The sequence below is a fragment of the Xenopus tropicalis genome, chromosome 6 (assembly GCF_000004195.4).
Source record: "Xenopus tropicalis strain Nigerian chromosome 6, UCB_Xtro_10.0, whole genome shotgun sequence".
Taxonomy (NCBI): domain Eukaryota; kingdom Metazoa; phylum Chordata; class Amphibia; order Anura; family Pipidae; genus Xenopus; species Xenopus tropicalis.
In genome coordinates, this window is record NC_030682.2 from 50,123,002 (window position 1) to 50,150,682 (window position 27,681).

The window sequence follows — 27,681 nt, forward strand, 5'->3', positions numbered from 1 at the left end:
AGGAGTTCCTCCTGTTGTTCTCGCAGGAAATTATCTAAATTGCAAAAGTGCTCAGAAGAGCAATTTTAAAATAATTTTGTTTGGGTATGTATACTTATAGAAAAATAGAGTACAGAATATAATAGTGGAATTTGAGAACTGCTGAAAAATAAAAATGATCAAAAATGATAAACTGACAGAACAGGTTTAATCCCTCTGGAAAAAAAAAAAGAAAAATTTGTTGCCACGACTGCCTACAAAGCCACCATTGTGTAAAACTAAAGGGAGAGAGTGGAATTGTAATAGTGAATAGAATAAGCACAGTCAAATTAGGTTTAAGCAGAGAATTCCACTAGCCCCCTAATTAATTCCTAGATCTGTTCTTAGTTTAAAATCTTTTATTTCATTTCTCCGCAATGTCAGTAACATATTTAAGCCTCGACAACTGAAAGAAAATGTCTCCTTCAGTAGCAAAAATGATGCAGATGCAGGCTATACAGTGTTTTAAAGGCACCCATTATGTTTCCTTAAAATTGACACTTTTCTAGATGGATAAAAAAAGAAATTGATCTTAGTCATCATTTGTGGCAATTGTACCAAAACACAACATTGCTTACTGAATTGCTTACATTTTCACTAAATCATTATGTAACAACGAGAAGTTGCTGACAAATAAAAGAGTATTATTTTTAATGTTTGACATTTCTGGTGGAAACCATATTATACTGCACTAGGCTTCCTAAGGAAGAACACAAGGGGTTCCTCAATAGGAAGTTAGCAGAATGCTCTCTTTTATCTGTGAGGAACTTATTGTCTAGCATGGATCTTGCTGAAGTGCTATACTTTTTGCATCGATTCTTCATTTATATATGTACAATCCCCTAACATTAAGTCTTGTAAGTGAACAAATAAGGAGGCTGCACTGAAGCATAAAATACAGCATATTGCTTAAGCTTGCTCTGATCCTGGCTCTTGTGCCTGTATTGGATTGTTTAGTGGTTGCCCCTCAGGAATTCTGTTTGTGCCATTTACATTTGCTTTCTTTGTAAATGGACTGTCTCCATTCTTATACATGATGATGGCTTCAATAATAAAGGCAATACTTGCCAAAAACCCAAAAGCCTGAAAGAAAAAGATAAAACTTTAGTACACAGGAGAAATAATATGCACTTAATAACAATACACATACTTATTTGATGTGATACTCATAAAATGATGCTGACACCCAAACTAAGCTATTTCTATTCTGTGTAGGAAGTTGCTTCAGTCTTCTTCTTCTATGTTCTCCAGGATGCTAGGCTGAGTAGGGCTTACTCTTCAGCAAATTTTGCCCCCTGAACTCTCCAACCCCTGGCACCTCTGCCCACAAACCAACCCTCCACAAAAAGAGTATCCACTGGGATGAGCAAGGGAGGCAGAAAAGATAACCAGAATTTCTTCTAACAATTTTAAAGGAACAGTAACACCAAAAAATGAAAGTGTTTTAAAGTAATTGAAATATAATGTACTGTGGCCCTGCACTGGTGAAACTGGGGTGTTTGCTTCAGGAACACTACTATAGTTTATATAAATAAGCTGCTGTATAGCCATGGGGGCAGCCATTCAAGCTGGAAAAAAGGAGAAAAGGCACAGGTTACATAGCAGGAAACAGATAAGACACCATTGTATTCTACAGGGTTTATCTGTTAGCTGCTATATAACCTGTGCCTTTTCTTCTTTTGAATGGCTGCCCCCATGGCTACACACCAGGGTTTATATAAACTCTAGCAATGTTTCTGAAGCAAACACAAAACTTTTACCAGTGCGGGGCAGCAGTACATTATAGTTTAATTTCTTTGAAATATATACATTTTTTGGTGTTACTGTTCATTTAACCTAAACCAAGAAATGTCCACTTTGCTGCCATGTAGTAATTATCTGTACTAATCGGCCTTATTCTGTATATATTAGACTATAAATGTTACCTTTTATTGTGCGTCGGTCCCTAAGCTCAGTAACTGAGTGTACCACAGAGCATTTGCAGTGAATCAGCAGAAAAGAAGTTGGGGAGCTACTGGGGCATCTTCAGCTTTGAGGTACCCTATTGTTTCTCCTACTCCCATGTAACTGGAGGAGTCCCAAGCCAGACTTGGATTTCTTACTATTGAGTGCTATTCTGATATCTACTAGGAGCGGCTTTCTTGCTCCCTTCCCATTGTTTTGCTGATCGGCTGCTGGGAGGGGGGCAATATCACTCCAGCTTGCAGCTCAGCAGTAAAGTGTGACTGAAGTTTATCAGAGCACAGGTCACATGGTTGTGCAAAACTGGGAAGTGAAGAATATGGCAAGCCCCATGTGAAATTGCAAAATCAGATATTAAAAAATCTGTTTTTGAAAAATGGATTTCAATGCAGGATTCTGCTGGAGAAGCTCTATTAACTGATGTGTTTTGAAAAAACATCTTTTCCCATGACAGTATTCCTTTAAGGAAATTTTCTTTCCTTGTGTTACTGGTCCTGTAACGAAACCATTTTTTAATGCCACTGTCCCGGTAGCATAAGGCTTTCTCTTGAGCTTTTTGTTATTTAGGTAGGGGCACATGGAGTTGATCATTTGCTTTTGTTCACCTGCGTTTTGTATGCAGGTAGAGGAAGTGAATCCGCTCCCATTTGCTCTTTAGTGTAGCCCCCATTGACAGGCATGGTGTCAGCCTGTGTGAAGCTACACCAAGTGGATATTGGTGCAGCAACACAAATGTTTTTTGTGTCGATATCCACTTACTGTAGCTCCACATATGCTGATGCCATACCTATCAATAGGGATTCATGAAAAAGAGGATAACAGTGGATCCGCTTTTCTCTGCTGGCATATAAAATGCAAGCCCAGGAAAGCAGATGATCCACTCAGTGTGCCCCTGCCTTTAAGTAAATTTCTGCCAATGTGATAATTGGACTATAAACACAGATTGCACGTTAATGCTGCTATGAAAATGAAATGTAAAGTGCAAATACATACCACTGACACCTTTGCCAGAGAAATATCATCCATTGTAGCAGCAAATACAATGGAGGCAATGAGGAAAAGCAAACCAGTGATACTTGAAATCCAGAAGTCCTGCAAGAGAAAAGCAGAAATCACTGTTGTGTACCAAGTTTTCGTTATGGTGACAGCGTTTGTTTTAAACAATGGTTTATTTGATCAAGCAAACACTGAGTAGAAGACATGAATCAGTATTCTGGAGCTAATATTTAAGGGCCATTACAGACAGGGATATTAGTCGCCCGTGACAAATCTCCCTTGTCGAGGGCGTCTGCCATCCCACCGGCTAGAATTTAAATTGCCGGTGGGATGGGATACATGGCGCGGCGATTTGTCAAAAACACCGAAGTTGCCTTGAAATTAAACTTCGGTGATTTCGGCGCTGTGTATGCCATCCCACTGACGATTTACATTCTAGCCGGTGGGATGGCATATCGCTTAACTTTAGCTGCAGCGAGTGATTCCTCTTCCTTTTGTCTTCTGATTCCTGGGGCAGGCACATGAGCAGTAGAGTGAAAAACCCGACTTTTTTTGTTAAAGTTCGGCTTTTCACTCTAGTGCGCAAAGACAGAAGCGGGAAGATGAAACACTTGGTCGCAGCTAAAGGTAAGAGATTATAGTCACTGGGGCGTGCTTAACATTTTGGCACCCCCCAGTGAGTTAGCCTTTCCTTCTCCTTTAAAAAAAAATGCCTGCTTTTTCTGTTCATTCTTGCACAGTTCTTACACTGGAATTTTCATGTCAGCTAATTTTTTTTTCCTATTTAAAGGGATAGTTCACCTTTAAATGAACTTTTAGTATGATGTAGATATTGATATTAGACAAATTGCGTTTGGTCTTAATTTTTTTGTGGTTTTTCAGTTATTTAGGTTTTCGTTCAGTGGCTCTCCATAACTCTGCCCCACCCTATATCTCTGAACTCATCTCTAGGTACCACCCAACCCACTTGTTACATTCCTCTACTGACCTGCTCCTCAACTCTTCTCTCATTCCCTCCTCACACACCCGGATTTAAGACTTTGCAAGGGCTGCCCCCCCTTCTCTGGAACTCGCTCCCACAAACTTTCTCCCAATCTCTCTGCCTTCAAGAGATCTCTAAAAATGCATTTATTTAGAGAAGCTTACCCTAATCTAGTTTAGCAATACCCTGTGCCGCACCTCTCACAACCCTGGTCATGCCCATTCCCACACCTTGTGTCTCAACCCTTTCTCCTTGAAGATTGTAAGCTCTTTTGGGCAGGGCCCTCTTCACCTCTTGTATTGATTATTGATTGCTTTATATGTTATTCTGTACGTCCAACGTATGAAGCCCTCTTATTGTACAGCGCTGCGGAATATGTTGGCACTTCATAAATAAATGTTAATAATAATAATAAATTATAGTATTAGGGCAGAGAAAAAGAAAACACACACCTTTATAGTACCAAGACTAGTTCTTTTAAAGGAAATGGAAACATAGATCACTGAGGAGTGCCCAGAGACTGCTTCTGTCTTATCTATAATGGCTGGGGGGGAGGGGCAGTTATTCTAGATACACAGAAAAAGTCCAAAGCACATTATTTACAAGAGACATGATCAGATAAAGAAAAATTGATCCTAACAGCTCATTTAAGGTGCAAATACACGTGACAAGGTCGCCAAGCGAGCAGATCTTCACCCGATATATTTGGCAGCTTACCTGCTTGTGTATGGGCACCCCCGGCAGGCCTACAAGACTGTTATCTGGCTTAAAATTGGCAGGTTTGAATTTCCGTCAGATCGTGGACTGTATCGGCTCATTGATGTGGTCCTTGGTCTGACGTGCTATGCCCACCATTTAATTAGATCATTTGGCCCTAGGGCCAATCAATCAAATTAGCCAGATATCACCCGCACATATAGGTGGGCATATAGGGATAATATATGCTCGTTTGGCGACCTCACCAAACGAGTGAATGTTCCTGTGTATGGTCACCATAAGGGTAGGGGTACACTGGGAGATTAGTCGCCCAGTGACTAATCTTCGTTGTCGCGGGCGACTAATTTCCCTGCAATGCCATCCCACCGGCTAGAATGTAAATCGCCGGTGGGATGGCATACGCATCGCTGCAATGTCCTCCCAGTTGCCCGAAGTTGCCTTGAGAGGAAACTTCGGCCGACTGCGAGACATTGTAGCGACACGTATGCCATCCCACTGGCGATGCCATCTAGCCGGCGGGATGGCATTACAGGGAGATTAGTTGTCCGCGACAACGAAGATTTGTCGCTGGGCGACTAATCTCGTTGTGTACCCCTGATTTAAGTTGTAGGAAAAAGAAGAAAGGTTAGCTGAGGTAGGACAAACAAAACAAATCAAGATGAAGGGCTATGGCATTTATATTGCTGATAAGCTTTGAGGCTCTGGCACACGGGGAGATTAGTCGCCCGCGACAAATCTCCTGTGTCTCGGGTGACTAATCTCCCCAAAATGCCATCCCACCGGCGAAAATGTAAATCGCCGGTGGGATGGCAAACGCGGCGGTGCGATTTCACTGAATTCGCACAAGTTTTCTCTCGAGGTAAATTGCGCGATTTCGCGTTTGCCATCCCACCGGCGATTTACATTTTAGCCGGTGGGATGGCAATCCAGGGAGATTAGTCGCCCGCGAACAGGGAGTTCTGTCGCGGGCGACTATTCTCCCCGTGTGCCAGAGCCCTTAATATCCTCAGTCAAACAAATGATAGAAAGGAGTGTCCAGTTATATTGACATATTTAATGAAATGTTAATTAAGAAAGTCTTCATGACCAACTTAAGAAGAAATATGCATACCAATAAGGCACAGAAAGAGGAGAAAAAGACACTGGGTAAGATATTTTTTTTTCCTTTTCAGTAATTAGTTTTTCTAGAAGTTGCAGAGCATAGATCAATAATCATTTAGAAATAGGGTGTTCATCTCCCATTTGCTGGCTCTACACGACTAATGGTGCATCCATTGGTAAACACCTTCAACAATTGCCAACCCCATCTGTGCTATATACTATGCAACAGGTAAAGGGGCTAGTTGACTTTTAGTCACTGGGAGTGATGTATGTATGTCTTGATTTATAAAGCACTACTTATGTACGCAGTGCTGTACAGTAGAATACATTAATACAAACAGGGGTTTATTAAGATAATAGATAAATACAAAGTATAACAATAAATACAGATAAATACAAGATAAGTACAGTTGCAACAAGTTAAGGGCTCTGGCACACGGGGAGATTAGTCGCCCGCAGCAAAACTCCCTGTTCGCGGGCGACTAATCTCCTCGAGTTGCCTACCCCTGCCATCCCACCGGCGAACATGTAAGCCGCCGGCGGGATGGCAGATGCGGCGGCGCGAGTTTGCGCAAATCGCCGAAAAAGCCTCGCGAGTCTTTTTCGGCGATTTCCTGAAATCGCCCCGCCGCGTCTGCCATCCCGCCGGCGACTTAAATGTTCGCCGGTGGGATGGCAGGGGTAGGCAACTCGGGGAGATTAGTCGCCCACGAACAGGGAGTTTTGCCGCGGGCGACTAATCTCCCCGTGTGCCAGAGCCCTTAGAGTCAAAGACACGTGATGCTATAAAAGAGGGGCAAAGGGTGCTGTGCAGGACCCTAACAGTCAAAAACACTTTAAATTGTCCCTTATGGGTGGTGGGGTATTACACTGGTGTCAAGAATTTAGATGAACATGTACTACTAGGGGTTTGTAGCATGGAGAGACTGGAGTTTTATACCTGCTCTGTCTGGGGGTGTGACAGTCTGACAGGATGAACTCTAAGGTAAAGAGAGAGAATGGCTAGGGTTGCAACTAAGGGAGTTCTGGAGCAAAGACTGATCTAGAACACCTGTAGGGGGGCTGGGGGTGAATGAATGAATGAAAGAATGAATAAATAAAGGGGTATAGGATTGGTACTAGTTGAGAGAGGGTGATGAATATATTCACACCAATGGGAAAGTTTAGGCAACTGTTTGGGGAGAGGTTGACTAAAAGCAGTGCTAGGTGGGTGATCTGAAAGTTCATGAGATGAACTGGTGAAAGGGTACACAGAAAGGACTGCCAGTGCTGGGGGGGGGGGGGTGAAGACACTTAGGGGTATATTTATCATGCTGTGTAAAAACTGGAGTAAAACATCACCGGTGATGTTGCTCATAGCAGCCAATCAGATGCTTTGCTTTGGTTTTCTAACTGTTGAAATCTTATTGCTGATTGGTTGCCCTGGACAACATCACCTGTAATGCTTAACTCCACTTTTTACACAGCATGATAAATATACCCCTTTACATTGCTGAAGGGCCTAGGCGCTGTCTATTGCAGGAAACAATTGGTTAATAAAGGTTTCCTGCATATAACACCTCTGGCACATGGCATGTACATTTAGTTCTTACATTAAATACACAAAAAATGTCATCAGTAAACATCCTTTTTCAAACATTTAAATACCTGGCACTACAATTATTCAAAGGTTAACAGTAAGGGTGCAGCATTCCCTTAATCACTTTGGATTACTTCTTCTCCCCTAACTATAATAAAACTATATTATTATTAACTATAACAGGAACTATTATAATTTCCACAAAGTGACAGAAAATGTGAAAACACCAGGCATAAAATAACTGCCTCAAATATATTTAGGGCTCTTACACACTGGCATTAAATCCTGTGTTCCCTTGCAATGGATCTTTCATGCTTTTTTTTTTTTTTTCAATTTTGTTTTTATTTTCCAAAAGTATCACCACGCCTTGTTTATGAACATACACGCTTTTAACCTGCCTTCAGTGCTTGCCTGTGACTGCAGAAACCTGCCCCTGGAAGCATTGAAGCAAGACTTTGCATTTCCAGACATTATCCGCCATGTTGGCCTGTAGTGCCTGTGTGGCACTAAGCTAAAGGCATACGAGGCATAACTTTGGCTTCTAAAAACTCTCCTGTGAATTTTATCTCTTAATGGAGATTTTGTAGAATGGTGTCGGATTGACACATCTCATCCTACAAGGTGGATGTAGTTGCCAAAATATCATGGGACTGATAAAAAAAATATGATGTGTAAACTACATGGAATACTTGCCATCCAAAATGACACCCCTGTAGAAGCCTGCATCCAACATGATATAATCTGATGGTGTCTGAAAGACACTTTCTTTTCAATAAAATACACTGACTGTCAGTTGTAGATACAGGAACAAAACCCACCATCCATACAACTAAAGATGGCCATACATTTGCCAGTAAAAGTCGCTGATAGGCTGAGTCGTCAGCTTATTGGCCACTTATGGGGCACATGATCATAGGGCATAGGTTTAAAAATCCAATTGGGATGAGGAGCACATCAGCTCGTTAATGCAGTCCTCACCCCAACCAGCATTCAGTCCTTTCCAATTTCACCCCTTTCCCTAATTTTCAGCCATGCCTACTACTACAGCATGAGGGAACAGTCGGAGTGGAATTGTTGTCGGGAAAACTTTGAACCTTGTACCAGAAAATCCAGTTGCTCTGTCTCTGGGAAGGGGTAGAAGGAACTGCTTTTAGCAGTAGGTGCAAAAACAGTCTAAGTGGGTGGAGGGAGAGTAAAGGTCCCCATACACGGGCCGACTATAGCTGCCGATATCGGTCCCTTGGACCGATTCGGCAGCTAATCGGCCTGTGTATGGGGAGAGCAGAGCGGCCTGGCCGACCGATATCTGGCCTGAAATTGGCCAGATCTCGATCGGCCAGGTTAGAAAATCCGGTCGGATCGGGGACCGCATCGGCTCGTTGATGCGGTCCCCGATCCGACTGCCCCATTGCCGCCCACATAATCCGATCGTTTGGCCCCAGGGCCAACCGATCGGATTATTTTTTTTTTTACCTAAATGCTCCCCGATATCGCCCACCCGTAGGTGGGGATATCGGGGGAAGATCCGCTCGCTTGGCGGCATCGCCAAGCGAGCGGATCTGCTCGTGTATGGCCACCTTAAGAGGAATAGGAATCTGATTCTGTGCTGGGTCTGGAGCGGTATAATTAGCTGTGTATTAGTGGGAGGCTTGTATGATAAATAGCTGTAAAATATATAAATTGGGACTGTATTGAAGAGTGATTGTGTACCTACAGTCATGGCCCAAATTGTTGGCACCCCAGAAATTTTTCCAGAAAATCAAGTCTTTCTCACAGAAAAGTATTGCAGTAACACATGTTTTGCTATACACATGTTTATTCCCTTTGTGTGTATTGGAACAGAACAAAAAAGGGAGGATAAAAAGCAAATTGGACATAATGTCACACAAAACTCCAAAAATGGGCCATGACTGTATGTATAACAACATGGCAAGGAAATGCTCTCACCTTAGTTATATGCAAAGACCAAGATCACTTAACCCTCTCTTCTGCGTAACTGGTGAAAATTCAAGTAACAATTCTTCAGCATAAAGGATATATAACCAAAGATAATAGATGTACTTACAATAGACTTCAGGCTGTTCGGATTCACTTTTTGTCTTAATGGTGTGCAGTACACGATAATTAGGAGTAAAGCCAGTAAAAAGGCACTACAGCTCACAAATTCAAAGAAGTAAAGGCCACCGCAGTTTTCACATTGGTCAATGATCTCTTCACATACAAAGCCAATAAATGAGAACAACTGTGAAAATAAAAGGATATTGAAATAAATAAATACATTACTTTCATATGGCACTTCTACCAATATTCTTTGTTCCTTCCACTTCTGTCCCATGATCAATTGTAGATTTTTGTACTGCTGCTTAAAAGGGATTCTGTCGTGTTTTTTTATGGTGTACTTTTTTATTTCTATATTACACTACATTATTACATTGCAAATAATTCACTCTACCATTTAAAATTTTATTCTTGAACCAACAAATGTATTTTTTTAGTTGTTATATTGGTGTGCAGGCAGCCACCTCAGTGCATTGTGCGTAAGTCTGAGCTTTCAGAAGGAGAACAGTATTGATGGATGCAGAAGATAGAATGTTAGAAGTGAGACTCAGCTGAGAAACAAGACTGGCTGGGCTTTTTTCACCAGCTACTTCCTTTTATACCAGGACAGTAAGCAGGAGGGAAAAGCCCCACAAGTTTAAGGCCTCATAAGGAAGACAAATCATGTATAAGTATCATCCTTTATTTATACATGCTGACATATTATGCAGCACTTTACAGAAATCATCAGACCCTGTTCCACTGGAAATTACAATCAAAGGTCACTATCACAATTACTCACACTTTATACCATTTTACCAGGAGTCAAATAACCTTCCTGAAAGTTTTCTGGAGTCTGGGAAAAACCCATACAAGCCCCGGGAGAACATACAATCTCCTCGTCCCAATCTGTAATTAGGCATAACGTACAGTACAAGTATCTTTAAAGCATTGCTTTGCAAGTATACACAACAGTATATTCCCCTTGTAAGCAAGGAGAGGCATCGCAAAGCAAAACCTTTATGGCTGAATAAAAGAGTTAAGGTCGAGGTTGGTAAGAAAAAACGTGCTTTTAAAGCATTCAAGTTAGCTGGGACAGCGGAAACTTTCATCAGGTACAAGGAAGCAAATAAAGCATGCAAAAAAGCTATCAAGCAAGCTAAAATAGAGATGGAAAGGGATATTGCAGCAAGGAGTAAAAAGAATCCAAAATTATTTTTTAATTATGTGAATAGTAAAAAAATGAAGCAAGAAGGGGTGGGAACTTTATTATCACGGGGGGGTACATTGGTTGATGAGAACGGGGAAAAAGCAGAAATTTTGAACTCTTATTTTTCATCTGTCTATACATCTGAGGAGCCAGATAATGAAGGCTTCCCTTTTAATATACCCAGTGCTAGTAATTTAGCTACTCACTCAGGAGGAAATTCAAAAGAGACTTGAACATGTAAAGGTAAACAAAGGTCCAGGACCAGATGGGATTCATCCCAGGGTATTAAATGAGCTGAGCGCTGTGATTGCCAAGCCTCTTCACATAATTTTTCAGGATTCGTTGAGGTTTGGCATGGTGCCGAGAGACTGGCGGATTGCTAATGTGGTGCCGTTATTTAAAAAGGGATCTCGTTCTCAGCCTGAAAACTATAGGCCTGTTAGTCTGACATCAGTAGTAGGAAAGCTTCTGAAAGGGGTAGTAAGGGATAGGATAGATGAATACATTGCAGTTCACAATACTATTAGTTTGTGCCAGCATGGTTTTATGCGTAACAGATCTTGCCAGACTAATTTAGTTGCCTTTTATGAGGAGGTGAGCAGGAACCTTGATGCTGGAATGGCAGTTGATGTCATCTACTTAGATTTTGCTAAAGCGTTTGATACAGTACCTCACAGAAGGTTAATGATCAAATTGAGGAATATTGGCCTAGAACATAATATTTGTAATTGGATAGAAAACTGGCTGAAGGATAGAGTACAAAGAGTGGTGGTAAATGGAACATTTTCTAATTGGGCCAGTGTGGTTAGTGGAGTACCGCAGGGGTCAGTCCTTGGTCCTTTGCTTTTTAACTTGTTTATTAATGACCTGGAGGTGGGCATAGAGAGTACTGTTTCTATTTTTGCTGATGACACTAAATTGTGCAAAACTATAAGTTCCATGCAGGATGCTGCCGCTTTGCAGAGCGATTTGACAAAATTGGAAAACTGAGCAGCAAACTGGAAAATGAGGTTCAATGTTGACAAGTGCAAAGTTATGCACTTTGGTAGGAATAATATAAACGCGAACTATCTACTGAATGGTAGGGGTTTCCTTAATGGAGAAGGATCTAGGGGTTTTTGTAGATCACAAGTTGTCCAATTCCAGGCAGTGTCATTCTGTGGCTACTACAGCAAATAAAGTGCTGTCTTGTATAAAAAAGGGCATTGACTCAAGGGATGAGAACATATTTTTGCCGCTTTATAGGTCCCTGGTAAGGCCTCACCTTGAGTATGCAGTGCAGTTTTGGGCTCCAGTCCTTAAGAAGGATATTAATGAGCTGGAGAGAGTGCAGAGACGTGCAACTAAACTGGTAAAGGGGATGGAAGATTTAAGCTATGAGGTGAGACTGTCGAGGTTGGGGTTGTTTTCTCTGGAAAAGAGGCGCTTGCGAGGGGACATGATTACTCTGTACAAGTACATTAGAGGGGATTATAGGCAGTTGGGGGATGTTCTTTTTTCCCATAAAAACAATCAGCGCACCAGAGGTCACCCCTATAGATTAGAGGAACAGAGCTTCCATTTGAAGCAGCGTAGGTGGTTTTTCACAGTGAGGGCAGTGAGGTTGGGGAATGCCCTTCCTAGTGATGTGGTAATGGCAGACTCTGTTAATGCCTTTAAGAGGGGCCTGGATGAGTTTTTGAACAAGCAGAATATCCAAGGCTATTGTGATACTAATATCTACAGTTAGTATTACTGGTTGTATATATATAGTTTATGTATGTGAGTGTATAGATTGGTTAGTATAGGTTGTGTGCTGGGTTTACTCGGATGGGTTGAACTTGATGGACAATGGTCTTTTGTCAACCCTATGTAACTATGTAAGTATATCAACAAAAAAAACTGTGAGAAACCTTAGAGTATTGTTCTAATGGCTTGCGGAAAGATCCCTTCCTGAGAATTCTGCATAATAGGTCCCATACTTGTATAAATTTTCAGTAGTATGTACTATTAAATAATCCTAAATAGAAAAGTTCAAATTGAAATATTTCGGACCCTCCCCTCCCATTCGCATGATTCACTGTGCTCACACACATACCAAGGGCACACATACATGCTATAGGTTACATCAGCCAATGATCAGTCATCTTTTCCCAAAACACTTCCTGCTGGTACAGTTAGAGGTGATCTCTGAGGGAGCAAATAGCCCATCACAAAACAGTGAATGTAAAAGATTTTCTATATGTATATATAATGATGTATTTCTAAAACAACATGTTTTCCCATGACAGTATTCCTTTAACATATTGGCATATGCAATAAAGCAAACAACCACTGGCAAGGAAGCTGACGCACTACCCTACTGGCCATCCAAGTCTGTCACTGCCAACATGAATGAGGATCTATAACTAAGCCTATGTCATTATGGCTTTTCAATTTAATTTATTAAAGAAACTACAAACATTAATTAAACCTATATAAAAGCTCAGCTGGACTTCACACTGTTGAAACATCTACTTACAGCAGAGAAGCACTTTATCTGTGAAATAGGACTTATTGTATTTTGTTTTCATTACAATTTAAATTTATTAGGAGTCAGAGTTGGTACATTTTGCAGTACAGTTGGTACTCTTGTAGTACTGCATTTTTGATATTCAGTAGTAAGCCCACATGTACACAAAGGGTTAACAGATATCTTTCCTTTGCATCACATGACATCTGCTGAGGTGTAATTCTGGACAATTGACATCCTGCCACAAAACTACACAACAACCCTTAAGGTTGTGGCACACAAGGGAGATTAGTCGCCCGCGACAAATATCCCTTGTTACGGGTGACTAATCTCCCCGATATGACATCCCACCGGCGAAAATGTAAATCACCGGTGGAATGGCATACCCGGTGCGGCAATTTGCGGAAATGGTGTGTGTCATCCCACCAGCGATTTACATTATGGGATGTCATATCGGGGAGATTAGTCGCCCACAACAAGGGAGATTTGTCGTGGGCGACTAATCTTCCTCGTGTACCACAGCCTTTAGGGCAAAGACACACAGGGCTACTTAGTAGCAGCTACTTGTCACGGCTACTAAACCCCAGAAAATCCCCTGCCATAGACAATACTGAGAATTGCCAGTAAATGACCAGCATTGTCTATTTTAGTAGCCCTGACAAGTAGCTGCTACTAGTGGCTCCGTGTGTCTTCACCCTTAGGGCTGTGGCACACGGGGAGATTAGTCGCCCATGCCAAATCTCCCTTGTCGCGGGCGACTAATCTCCCCGAAATGCCAGCCCATCGCAAAAATATAAAGGAAGGAAACTTCTGCGATTTCGGGAAATTGCGGCAGCTGCGTATGCCATCCCACCTGCGATTTATATTTTTGCCGGTGGGATGGCATTTCGGGGAGATTTGTCGGGGGCGGCTAATCTCCCCGTGTGCCGCAGCCCTTACAGCTATAGTACAGTTCATATCAAAGAGATGCAAATGACTGTACACACTGGTGTGGGTGCAGGGCCAGAGTTCCTAAGGAAAAGAGACCTTACTGAATCACCAGGAATACCTGCAGCATTTGGCTCAATGGAATTTGCTCTGGAGTGCAACCTAGCTTGATCTACCTCTCTTAGCTGACTGAGATGAATCATCCTAAAAACAACCCACATCGACCTGATTGGCTGGTTTGGGTGTGTCTTTGAAAAAGAGTAGTATGTGGGGTGGAAAGCTACAGTGGCCTTTTAACCACTAACCTACTGAGAGGTCTGCACAGGGCCCCTAAACAATGTGACCATCTAGCAAAGGGCCAAATGATCGGATCAGTCTGATCTGATTCATAGGACTCCACCAAGGAACCAACTGTTTGATGATACCATCAGACATGAGGATGCACTTATATAATCACAGCTTAAGAGGGTACTTTTTTTTTACAGCATTCAGAGGCATCGATTAGTAACAGTGGAACATCTGTACAGCCATGAGTTATGTATCACATGAGGAATGGGAAATAATAGCCTCAAAAGAAATGTAAAAACTATCACAGATATCGATGCATACGTATTATTTTTGCTTTGAAAAATAATCTGCTAATTTGGACTAATCTTAAAAAAAAAATAAACAAAAACGTTGGAGAAAGAAAATGTAGTTAGAAATATAATAATTTGTGGAAGGTTTGTTTACATTATCCCCATCATACCTCAAGTGGATTTCTGCAGAAATAAAAGTCACTGCCCATAACTACTGGTTTCACTTTCCAGTAAATGCTCAGGAATTTCTGCTCGGTGACACATCAAACCTAAAAGTACCCATAGCTAAGATCACATGGCGCTCTTTGTTATCACTCACGGCATTAACACTTCTTTTCAAAAAATCTTCAGACCTATCAAAGCTTGCAAATTGTTCACAAAGAAATCTGTATGCACATTGGAAGGCTGCAGACAGGAATACTTTAGATCAGTGACATCATGCTCCAATAGCACTGCTCAGTAAGTGATAGGTTTGATTCCTGCTAATCACCCTTTAAAAAAGACATATTGGATAAATGGAAAAAAACCTTCATTTTGTAGGCAATTATGAATATATGGTGCTGGTTTCACTTAGGGCTAAACATTAATCCTATCTGTAAAAATGGCCCCTTTATTGCAGCTCCCTATAGATCCTATTAATTCTCTGTCCCTGTTTCAAATGAAGAGTGGGCGTGTCCTTACAGTCCCTGCCAGAAGTACTGTAGGAGGGGAGTAGCCAATCACAGCCTTGCAGTCACACAAGCAAAGACAGGCTTCAGTTCTCTATCAGGTCAGCCTAGCTGCTGATTGGTTCCTGTCCTACAGTGCAGTGTTCTGAGGGCCGCCGGCTTCCCTGCACATACAGAGAACTCAGCCAGTTGGAAGTGGAACAGATGGGCGGGACTAGTGGGGTTCTGGTGGAATTTCTCAATAAATCTGTCCAAAACACAACTTTTTAAGCTTGGTCCTTCTATATTTAGAGGAGTATAGTTCACTGGCATATTCTTAATTTTTAGATGATATGTCTCTTTTAAGCTCTACAGCCCTGAATAGCTGGGTACACAAATGGGCAGATAATGTCAGCCAATTTGTTCAGTTTGTGACCACTCACTGACATCTGTGCAATCACAAGCAAATTCCAGGCAGAAATCATGTCAACTGACAGGAAACCTTCTTAGAATTTAGCATATTGGACATGCTGGTCAACACATTAGGCCAATAATTAATATGGTTCAACTGATTTGCAATACAGTCTAAAAGAGTATCCAGGACATGTGTGTGTTGTTTTGGCTACAGAACAGAAAATGTCTAAGCAAAAGCTTCACTGAACCTTTTATTCACCACAAAAATAAACTTTTTTTTATTAGACATTAATAAGTCAGCATCTTTATTTAGTCACAAACACTTCATTGAAATGCACAGTGAACTAATATTATAAATGCTAAAGAACTGTCACATAGCTCTATGACATAAGGGTGGTAATTATCTAGTCCATGTATTTTAGAAGTGCCTCTAGTCTTTACCATTTTTTTACATTTTTCCCATATATATTCAATAGATAATGATAGATTTGTTTTGTTTTTTTTTTCAACTGACAAAAAGGTGCATTTCAGGCTGAAAACCGGTGTAATGATCAGTGAGTTTCCATTTATTTCAGTGAAGGAAGTTTGGGATTGTATTTGGCATATATGGATTGCAACACCTGTCATTAGCCGTAGCCATGCCTAAACACTGCCTGATGGGTCACAAGCGCCTCATTAACTCTTACAAGCTTTACAACTTTATTATAAAGTCAATAAGGGAGTATGGCCTATGAGCTCAAGGCATTTGGCATGATATTACATATATGACATATTACACTGAATGGGGCAGCAACTCTTCTTATAACCTCTACTAATACTAAGGATTTTTACTGGCATAATAACAATTCTGCAGGAAGAATGTGAAATGAAATCTTAAAAATGCCAGTAATAGATTAGTACCTCTCTACTGGCATGGTGTTGTTGGACACAGTCTCTGAATCCCAAGCACAAAAAAATGTTAAATTAAAAACCAGGGCTAACCTGTTATGATTAGAAATATAATCTAGACTGAGTTAAATAACAATTAATAAAATTAAAGTACATTTTTTTGTTTCAGTGTATTTTCTTCATAAGCGAATGAAACATCATGTGAAAAAAAATGAATGGAAAGTCCTATCTGTGGCCCTCTATCTGTATGTCGTGACTATTAATAACCTTTATTTCACCCAAAGCTTTTATCAGAACTGACCAACTGTTTAGAATTTTATTTCAATAGGAGTAAGAAGGATAAAATAAGAATAAAAGTTTGGACCCAACTACATTAAAATCAACGGCAAGTTAAAAGCCTTTTGCCCGTGGCCAAACGCGGGCAGAAAGACCCAAATTGGCACTTTATCTGCCCATGTGTGGACACCCTCAACGTGGCCAAACGCGGGCAGAAAGACCCGAATTGGCACTTTATCTGCCCATGTGTGGACACCCTCAACAGGCCTACCGTGACCAAATGCGGGCAGAAAGACCCGAATTGGCACTTTATCTGCCCATGTGTGGACACCCTCAACAGGCCTACCGTGGCCAAACGCGGGCAGAAAGACCCGAATTGGCACTTTATCTGCCCATGTGTGGACACCAACAACACAAAAAGGGAAAGTTGTGCTCAACCACTAAATTGTAAACCATTAAGCGGGGGTGCAATGAGGCTGTGACCATAAAATACATATAAACAACCGCAAAAAATCCTCTGCACTCACCCATTATCAATATGTAGAAATTGGACACTAGGGCATTTCGCTACTAAGAAATGCCTTCCCTCCCCACCTCAAAAAGAGGGATTGTTTGTCCGTACATTGCAATATACTTCAAGCTGGCCAACTACGTCAAAGTCATCCCTTCTGGCCAGTCCTACCCTAACTGACCTATATAAGTAATTTAAGATTAGTAGTGAGCAAAGGGACTAAGTTTTACCTGCAACATGCTTGCGTATAAGGTTAAAACTCCCATATGGTTGCCCTTTTATTAGCTCCATTGGGATCACCTGACTGTAGCTGGGAATAGTAGGGGCTACAACATGGAGCTGGCCACTGCTCCTGTATAAACAATAACACAAAACCTTATACGCAAGCATGTTGCAGGTAAAACTTAGTCCCTTTGCTCAGTACTAATCTTAAATTACTTATATAGGTCAGTTAGGGTAGGACTGGCCAGAAGGGATGACTTTGACGTAGTTGGCCAGCTTGAAGTATATTGCAATGTACGGACAAACAATCCCTCTTTTTGAGGTGGGGAGGGAAGGCATTTCTTAGTAGCGAAATGCCCTAGTGTCCAATTTCTACATATTGATAATGGGTGAGTGCAGAGGATTTTTTGCGGTTGTTTACATGTGTGGACACCCTCAACAGGCCTACCCGATCGATATCTGGCCTAATATTGGCCACATATTGATCGGCAGGGTTTAATTTTCTCTTTGGATCGGGGACCACATCAGATTATTGATGCAGTCTTCACTCTGATGTGTCCTATTCCCATAATGTTTACAACAGTATTGCCCAACTTAGGGTGGGCATATTAATGGAAATATCTGCTCATTTGGTGACTATGCAGAATGAGCGGATCGTATCGTGTATGGCTACCTTAATATAATAATTCTTTGGCCACCCATGCACTAATCCTAATCAGGCTGACTGGCCCTAGGGTTACTGATCACATTAGACAGTAAGCTCTATAGGGCAGGGATCTACTTCCCACTACAGATATGGGATCCCTTATATACATACACACACACCAAAAGGATTATTAGGAACACCATACTAATACGGTGTTTGACCCCCTTTCGCCTTCAGAACTGCCTTAATTCTACGTGGCATTGATTCAACAAAGTGCTGAAAGCATTCTTTAGAAATGTTGGCCCATATTGATAGGATAGCATCTTGCAGTTCATGGAGATTTGTGGGATGCACATCCAGGGCACAAAGCTCCCGTTCCACCACTTTTCAAAGATGCTCTATTGGGTTGAGATCTGGTGACTGTGGGGCCATTTTAGTACAGAGAACTCATTGTCATGTTCAAGAAACCAATTTGAAATGATTTGAGCTTTGTGACATGGTGCATTATCCTGCTGGAAGTAGCCATCAAAGGATGGGTACATGGTGGTCATAAAGGGATGGACATGGTCAGAAACAATGCTCAGGTAGGCTGTGGCATTTAAACGATGCCCAATTGGCACTAAGGGGCCTAAAGTGTGCCAAGAAAACATCCCCCACACCATTACACAACCAGCCTGCACAGTGGTAACAAGGCATGATGGATCCATGTTCTCATTCTGTTTACACCAAATTCTGACTCTACCATTTGAATGTCTCAACAGAAATCGAGACTCATCAGACCAGGCAACATTTTTCCAGTCTTCAACAGTCCAATTTTGGTGAGCAAATTGTAGCCTCTTTTTCCTATTTGTAGTGGAGATGAGTGGTACCCGGTGGGGTTTTCTGCTGTTGTAGCCCATCCGCCTCAAGGTTGTGCGTGTTGTGGCTTCACAAATGCTTTGCTGCATACCTCGGTTGTAACAAGTGGTTATTTCAGTCAAAGTTGCTCTACTATTAGCTTGAATCAGTCGGCCCATTCTCCTCTAGCATCAACAAGGCATTTTCGCCAACAGGACTGCCACATACTGGATGTTTTTCCCTTTTCACACCATTCTTTGTAAACCCTAGAAATGGTTGTGCGTGAAAATCCCAGTAACTGAGCAGATTGTGAAATACTCAGACCAGCCCGTCTGGCACCAACAACCATGCCATGCTCAAAATTGCTTAAATCACCTTTCTTTTCCATTCTGACATTCAGTTTGGAGTTCAGGAGATTGTCTTGACCAGGACCACACCCCTAAATGCTTTGAAGCAACTGCCATGTGATTGGTTGATTAGATAATTGCATTAATGAGAAATTGAACAGGTGTTCATAATAATCCTTTTGGTGAGTATATATATATATATATATATATATATATATATATATATATATTATGGGAAGGCGATCTCCCATAAACTCCATTATAAGCATATAATTCTAAATTTTAAAAATGATTCCCTTTTCTATGTAATAATACAGTACCTTGTACTTGATCCCAACTAAGAAACAATTAATCCTTATTGGAAGCAAAACAATCCTATTGGGTTTATTTAATGTTTAAATAATCTTTAATAACTGCTGTGTGACTTGTAAGTGCTACCTGGCTGAGCATACTAATTAAGGGGGTGGAGTAAATCTGGTAAATTCTCAGCAGACTTTTGGCTGTTTGGTTTGAACCTCAATAAGTTTTTGACTGCACAGCGAGTTTGGGAGCTACTAGCGAGTGTTGCATGTAATCTAAAGTGTTGCATGTAGATTAAGTGTATAGTAGGCGTTAAAAACAAAAAAGGCACTTGGGGTTTACTGTGCATGCTGGGAGTACTGGCTGAAAGGAGGAAGTAAGTGCAATTAACTAACTGCTGTGTGACTTGTAAGTGCTACCTGGCTGAGCATACTAATTAAGGGGGTGGAGTAAATCTGGTAAATTCTCAGCAGACTTTTGGCTGTTTGGTTTGAACCTCAATAAGTTTCTGACTGCACAGCGAGTTTGGGAGCTACTAGCGAGTGTTGCATGTAGATTAAGTGTATAGTAGGCGTTAAAAACAAAAAAGGCGTTTGAAACTTAAAAGGCACTATACAAGGGATTGCACTAGGGAGACTGTAAGTACCCAGTGGCAATATGAGTTGCAGTATGATTGCTGGTGTTACTCAGTGTGCATCTTGTCGCATGTATGTGGTCCTGGAGCAGCAGTTCCATGCAGCATTTACTTGTGAGAGATGCAGGTGGGTTTTCCTCTTGGAATCTGAGGTGCAGAATCTAAGGGGGGAACTGGCAGCACTGAGGGCAGCTGCAAACATGGGGGAGAACAGGAGGCTCACTGAGCAACCACTGGCAGGGGCCGGTGTAGTGGGGGGTGGAGAAGGGACAGTGGAGGTTAATGAGGGAGACAAATTTGTAACAGTTAAGAGGGGCAGTAGGGGACACAAGGGTAGGGGGGCTGGTTCACAGCTTGTACAATCCAACAGATTTGCCGCTTTAGGTGAAGATGCTGGGGAAGACGGCTCTGAGCTGGCATGTATGGAGCGGGCTGACTCTCAGAGCACCCTGGGAGCCGGCACCTCTAATACAGGTGGGGGGAATAGTGCTAGGAAGGGAAGGCAGGCTATAGTTGTAGGGGATTCAATTATTAGAAAGGTGGATAGGGTAATTTGTCGCAAAGACCCTACATGCCGAACTGTGTGTTGCTTGCCTGGTGCTAGGGTTCGGCATGTGGTGGAACGAGTGGACAGATTGTTGGGAGGGGCTTGGGAAGACCCGGCGGTCTTGGTACACATAGGTACCAATGACGAAGTTAGAGGAGGGGGGGAAGTCCTCAAGAACGATTTTAAAAAGCTAGGTGCAAAGTTGAGGGCGAGGACTTCCAAGGTAATTTTCTCAGAGATATTACCTGTGCCACGAGCAACATTAAGAAGGCAGCGGGAGCTTAGGGAGATTGGTGCAGGGAGGAGGGCTTTGGGTTTCTCCAGAACTGGGCTGATTTCTCAATCGGCTACAAGCTCTTTGCCAGGGATGGGCTGCACCTCAATGATGATGGGGCAGCTGCTTTGGGGGAAAAGATGGCTAGAGGGTTGGAGGAGATTTTAAACTAGGGTGGGGGGGGGAGGGTGCAGAGGGAAATTCTGTGGTAGACAGGATAGATGAGGTAGTGGGCATAGTAAGGGAAAATGGGGGAGGAGACTTGCTTCGGGATATTGATAATGGCAGGGAGGCCCGTAAGTTGTTTACGCGTCATTCTCACGCCGGAACCAGTATTAAATGTATGTTTACCAATGCAAGGAGTCTGACTGGTAAAATGGGAGAGCTGGAGGTACTGGCGTTGGAGCGGAAATATGATGTGATTGGAGTTGCTGAAACTTGGTTGAATGAGTCTCATGACTGGGCAGTTAATATTGGGGGGTATACATTGTTTCGGAGGGACAGGGGCAATAGAAAAGGAGGAGTGTGTCTGTTCATTAAGCAGGAATTAAAAGCAAATATTAAGGAGGAAGTGATGGGGTTAACAGAGGGAGCTGAATCCTTATGGGTTGAGCTTCTCACAGATAGTAAAGAATCTACCAAACTAATTGTAGGGGTATGCTATAGACCCCCTAATGTAAGCGAAGAGGAGGAGGCCCAGCTCCTGTTGCAAATAGAAAAGGCTGCTAGTTTGGGGCAAGTGATAATAATGGGGGATTTTAATTACCCTGATATTGACTGGGGCAATAGTACTGCCAGGACAGTAAATGGGAACAAGTTTATAAACTTGCTGCATGACAACTTTATGTCACAAGTTGTTGAGGAGCCAACCAGGAACCATGCTATACTAGATCTAGTGATCTCTAATGACCCAGAACGTATAGCAAATGTGCAAGTGGTTGAACCCCTGGGTAATAGTGACCATAATGTTATTTAATTTGATGTTTGGTGCAGGAAACAAATTTACACGGGGGCAACAAAGACAATGAATTTAGGGAAGGCAAATTTTAGCTCCTTAAGGGCAGCGCTTCAGGGCATAGATTGGGGCATTATGTTTTCTGATAAAAACACAGAGCAGAAATGGTTGTCATTTAAAATGATATTAAATCATTACTGTTCTCAATTTATTCCATTAATAAGAAAAAGTAGAAGTGTTAAGAATCACCCTATGTGGCTTAACTCTGAGGTAAAGAAGTTAATAAAGAAGTTAATAGGGGAAAAAAAGGAAAGCTTTTAAGAAATATAAGTCAGAGGGGACAGTAGATGCGTTTAATGATTATAAACACTATAACAAGTGTTGTAAAACAGCAATCCGGAAGGCAAAGATAGAAAATGAGGAGCGCATTGCGGCCGAGGCCAAGACTAACCCCAAAAAGTTTTTAAGTATATTAATAGTAAAAAGATGCAGGTTGAGGGTGTGGCCCCGTTGAGTTATAGTAACAATATGGTTACAGGGGATACAGAAAAGGCAGATGTGCTTAACCAGTTCTTTTCTTCTGTGTATACAGTAGAGGAGCCAGTGGGCCAAGTCCCACCCAATAGCTGCACTGTTGCCTCAGCTCCAACTACACAGTGGTTGGCACAGGATATGGTGCTTAAAGGGTTACACACGATAAATGTAAACAAGGCACCTGGGCCAGATGGAATACACCCTCGGGTACTGAGAGAGCTAGGGGCAGAATTGCAGTGGCCCTTGTTTCTGATATTCTCAGACTCTCTTTCATCAGGTATGGTACCTAGGGATTGGAAGAAGGCGAATGTCATTTCCATATTTAAAAAGGGAGTAAGATCTCAGCCTGGCAATTATAGGCCTGTAAGTTTGACATCCGTGGTGGGCAAGTTATTTGAAGGCTTGTTAAGGGATCACATTCAAAATTATGTAGTGGAGAATGCCATTATGAGCAGTAATCAGCATGGCTTTATGAAGGACAGGTCATGTCAGACCAATTTAATTGCTTTTTATGATGAGGTAAGTAAGAAGCTGGACAGTGGGGATGCAGTAGATATAATCTATTTGGATTTTGCCAAAGCATTTGATACCGTTCCCCACAAACGACTGCTTTCTAAGCTAAGGTCTATTGGTCTTAGTGAAGCCGTTTGCACATGGATAGAAAACTGGCTACAGGATCGGGTACAGAGGGTGGTTGTTAATGGTACATTCTCTACTTGGAATAAGGTCCTCAGTGGGGTCCCTCAGGGTTCTGTACTGGGTCCACTTTTGTTTAACTTGTTCATAAATGACTTAGGGGAGGGTATTATGAGTAATGTATCAGTGTTTGCAGATGACACAAAACTCTGCAGACCAGTCAATTCTATCCAGGATGTGACATCCCTGCAGCAGGATCTTGACCAACTGGCAATCTGGGCAGCTAAGTGGCAGATGAGATTTAATGTGGATAAATGTAAGGTCATGCACCTGGGATGTAAAAATATGCAAGCCCCGTATACCCTTAATGGGACTGCAATAGGCAAATCCATAATGGAGAAGGACCTTGGAGTCCTTGTAGATAATAAACTTGGCTGTAGCAAGCAATGCCAGGCAGCAGCTGCAAGGGCAAACAAGGTTTTGAGCTGTATTAAAAGGGGTATAGATTCATGGGAGGAGGGGGTTATTCTTCCCCTTTACAGAGCGCTGGTAAGGCCCCATCTAGAATATGCTGTTCAGTTTTGGTCTCCAGTGCTCAAACGGGACATTACTGAGTTAGAGAGGGTCCAGAGAAGGGCAACTAAGCTGGTAAAGGGTATGGAAAGTCTCAGTTATGAAGAAAGACTGGCCAAGTTGGGTCTGTTTACACTGGAGAAGAGGCGCTTAAGAGGTGACATGATAACTATGTATAAATATATAAAGGGATCATATAATAACCTTTCTAATGTTTTATTTACCAGTAGGTCCTTCCAACGGACACGAGGGCACCCACTCCGTTTAGAAGAAGGGAGGTTCCATTTAAACATTCGGAAAGGATATTTTACAGTGAGAGCTGTGAGGTTCTGGAATTCCCTCCCCGAATCAGTCGTGTTGGCTGATACATTATATAACTTTAAGAAGGGGCTGGATGAATTCTTAGCAAGTGAGGGAATACAGGGTTATGGGAGATAGCTCTTAGTACTAGTTGATCCAGGGACTGGTCCGATTGCCATCTTGGAGTCAGGAAGGAATTTTTTCCCCTCTGTGGCAAATTAGAGAGGCTTCAGATGGGGTTTTTTGCCTTCCTCTGGATCAACTAGTAGTTAGGCAGGTTATATATAGGCATTATGGTTGAACTTGATGGACGTATGTCTTTTTTCAACCCAACTTACTATGTTACTATGTTTTAGTAGACTTAAGGTATGGAAATCCAAATTATGGAAAGATCCCTTATCCGGAAAACCCCAGGTCCCGAGCATTCCGAATAATGGGTCCCATACCTGTACTATCCTTTATCACATGACACTTAACCTTGGTATTTTTATACTTTTTTTAATCATTTATTATATTGATTGTCCTCCCTTTGTGTACTTTTTTTTAAAATCAGAACGCTTTAGTGTGAAAGTCCAACAAAACTTCCACAAAGGAAAACTGGGGCCTAGGAATTATAATTCATCAATAGCTGGCAGGCCCCTGGTTTGACGCCCACTAAAGTTACACACCACAGGCCTATCAAACTGTGTTACACAACATAAATCCTTTGTACTTGCAGCCCCACATCCCCAGGGGACCTCTAGTCTTAAAACATCATTTGTTAGAATGGCATGTTGTGGTGTCAGTAACAAAGACAGCTAGGGCAGGGCTGTACAGACCGTGCTGCAGCATTATTTCCTGAACCACCAACTACATTATGCCAGAATGTCTACTAGGGCCAGTAAGGTGGCTTGAGCCTTCCCCACCTCCCCCACAGGGTTTTAGAACATAAAAGGTAAATGGCATTGTGTGTTGCATATTGCTTTTCTCTACTTACTTTTTTTTTATTATTATTATATAATAGCTAGCATTTCTCCTTCTGATCATCCTTCTCTTTAGCACCACTTTCCTTTATTGTTTCACCTCTCTCCATTCTCTTTCACTTTCTCAGTCCCCCATTTAATATTGTTCCCCTACATTAGCCCTTCTGTCCCTTAAAACTCATGTAACGTGTTGTCTGTCCCTACTTGTACAGCTCTACAGCCCCCTGTAGCCCATCCCAATCCCTGAGTGGCTGTACCGGGACGTTTGTACCGGGGGTTTTTTGCCTTCCTCTGGATCAACTAGTAGTTAGGCAGGTTATATATAGGCATTATGGTTGAACTTGATGGACGTATGTCTTTTTTCAACCCAACTTACTAGGTTTACAAAGCTGCTGAAGGGAGCGAGCAAAGAGGATGGGGTAAGCCCTGAGTAGGTAGAATTTCATGCAGGCAGGCCCACCATCCCTCCATAGTGCAGCTTCTGTCAACAACCCATTCCCCATTCTGACTTGCCCTCTCTGTGATTTTAGGTTTGTCAGGGCTCTATGCGCACCACAGAACAATGGTGGGGGAGGCTGTAAAAGCTGTGGCTGTGGTGTCACGATTGACGAGTACGTTGAGCCCAAGGCACAATCCGCCCCTCCAATCGCAAGTCATTGCTTCCACACAGCACACAAACGAGACAGGGTATCGCTTACCAGTTGTGCGACTTTAAGTGGAAATCGCACTTTCCCAAGCTCCGTTACAGAACAGAAGGATTTCTTTCCCGGGTTGCTCGGTTCGGTAGTGGTCGCGTACACTGCTCCGTCAGTCATGGTCCTGCCAAGCTTCTCTGAATAACACAGCGATACGATAGACTGGTCTGAGAGGTGACTAATTCCCTTTATACTTGACTGGCACAATAGGTTTTCCGAGGACTTCTGTCTCTCGCTGAGCAAAATGGAGTCTGGACGATAGTGAAAGTGAAACTAAAGAAGAGTTGGTGCAAGGGGCGTTGTTCTTGTTTTGTACGGAAGCAATGACCTGCGACTGAAGGGGCGGATTGTGCTTTGGGCTGAACGTACTCGTCAATTATGACACCACAGCCACAGCTTGTACAGCCTCCCCCACCATTGTTCTGTGGTGCGCATAGAGCCCTGACAAACCTAACATTACTGACAGTTTCCTTCTGCAGCTCCTGCTTAGGGCTTACCCGATCATCTATGCTCGCTCCCCCTCCCTTCAGCAGATTTGTAAAGGTCCCGGTACAGCCTCTCAGGGATTGGATGGGCTACAGGGGGAAGTTTGAACAAACGATCCAATCCTTGTGCTGCTGTACTGGAAGTAATATTCTAGCAAGAGCTAGCCGTATGTGCAGCAATCAGGGCTGCCAGGTTGGCGTTTTTTCCACCAAATTGGGCTACTGATTTAAAGCCCTGGTGGGTTTTCAAAGTACAAACCCGCCAAGGTACTAGTTTGGAAACTAGCTAAAGTTTTTTTTCCCCTAGTGTGCCTGTTCCACTGCATGCTGGGTAATGTAGTTTGCATCTAACAATTAGCCTACAGCTAGGATTAATATAAAACTATAATACCCAGCATGCAACTGGGCAGTATAGACTGAGGCTCTGTTTTGTATTCCTTTTCGCTCTTTCAGGCTCTACCTGTCTGTTTTGCAACCTGCTCTATTGGGTTTGTGATTGTACTATTACTTTCTACTGTGATATGGGGGTAGTTCTGCAGTTGATCCTTAAACTATAATTTAGGATATCTTGGGATTGCTGAGAGCATACCTCCCAACATTTGAAAAATGAAAAGAGGGACAATTTTTTTGACCACACCCACTTTTCTGGCCACGCCCCAATTACCACACCCCATTTAAAAACAAAAATACTCCTTTTATATAGATGAAATGGCGGGATCAGACGCAAATGTGCTATACCCTCATACTGTACTACCTAAGGAAAACAATATAGCAGCTCCTACATATAAAATACAAATATAGAGAGAAGGCAGTCAGTTATAAGTGAGTTATAACTATGAACCAGTTTTGCCCCCCCATACACACTAGCCCCCCATACACACTAGCCCCCCATACACAGTAGCCCCCCATACACAGTAGCCCCATATACAGTAGCCCCCCTATACACAGTAGCCCCATACACAGTAGTCCCCCATAAACAGTGCCCCCTATACACACTAGCCCCCCATACACAGTAGCCCCCATACACAGGTGCCCCCCCATACACAGTAGCCCCCCCATATACAGTAGTCCCCCATAAACAGTGCCCCTATACACACTAGCCCCCCATACACAGTAGCCCCATATACAGTAGTCCCCCATAAACAGTGCCCCCTATACACACTAGCCCCCCATACACACTAGCCCCCATACACAGTAGCCCCCCATAAACAGTGCCCCCTATACACAGTAGCCCCCTCATACACAGTACCCCCATACACAGTAGTCCCCCATAAACAGTGCCCCCTATACACAGTAGCCCCCCTATACACAGTAGCCCTCCCATACACAGTAGCCCCCCATACACAGTAGCCCCCCCCATACACAGTAGCCCCCATACACAGTAGCCCCCCATTAACAGT

The 27,681-nt window shown here is 42.4% G+C and overlaps 1 protein-coding gene across 1 annotated transcript; it reads right to left on the reverse strand.

Annotated features, from left to right (window-relative positions):
• Positions 1-362: 362 nt before the first annotated feature.
• cmtm6 (CKLF-like MARVEL transmembrane domain containing 6) lies at positions 363-26,046 on the reverse strand. Its single transcript, NM_001039741.1, is given in 4 exon segments — positions 363-1,101; positions 2,974-3,072; positions 9,421-9,597; positions 25,800-26,046. Coding segments are annotated over 4 exon segments (567 nt in total). The 5' UTR covers positions 25,917-26,046; the 3' UTR covers positions 363-927.
• Positions 26,047-27,681: the final 1,635 nt, after the last annotated feature.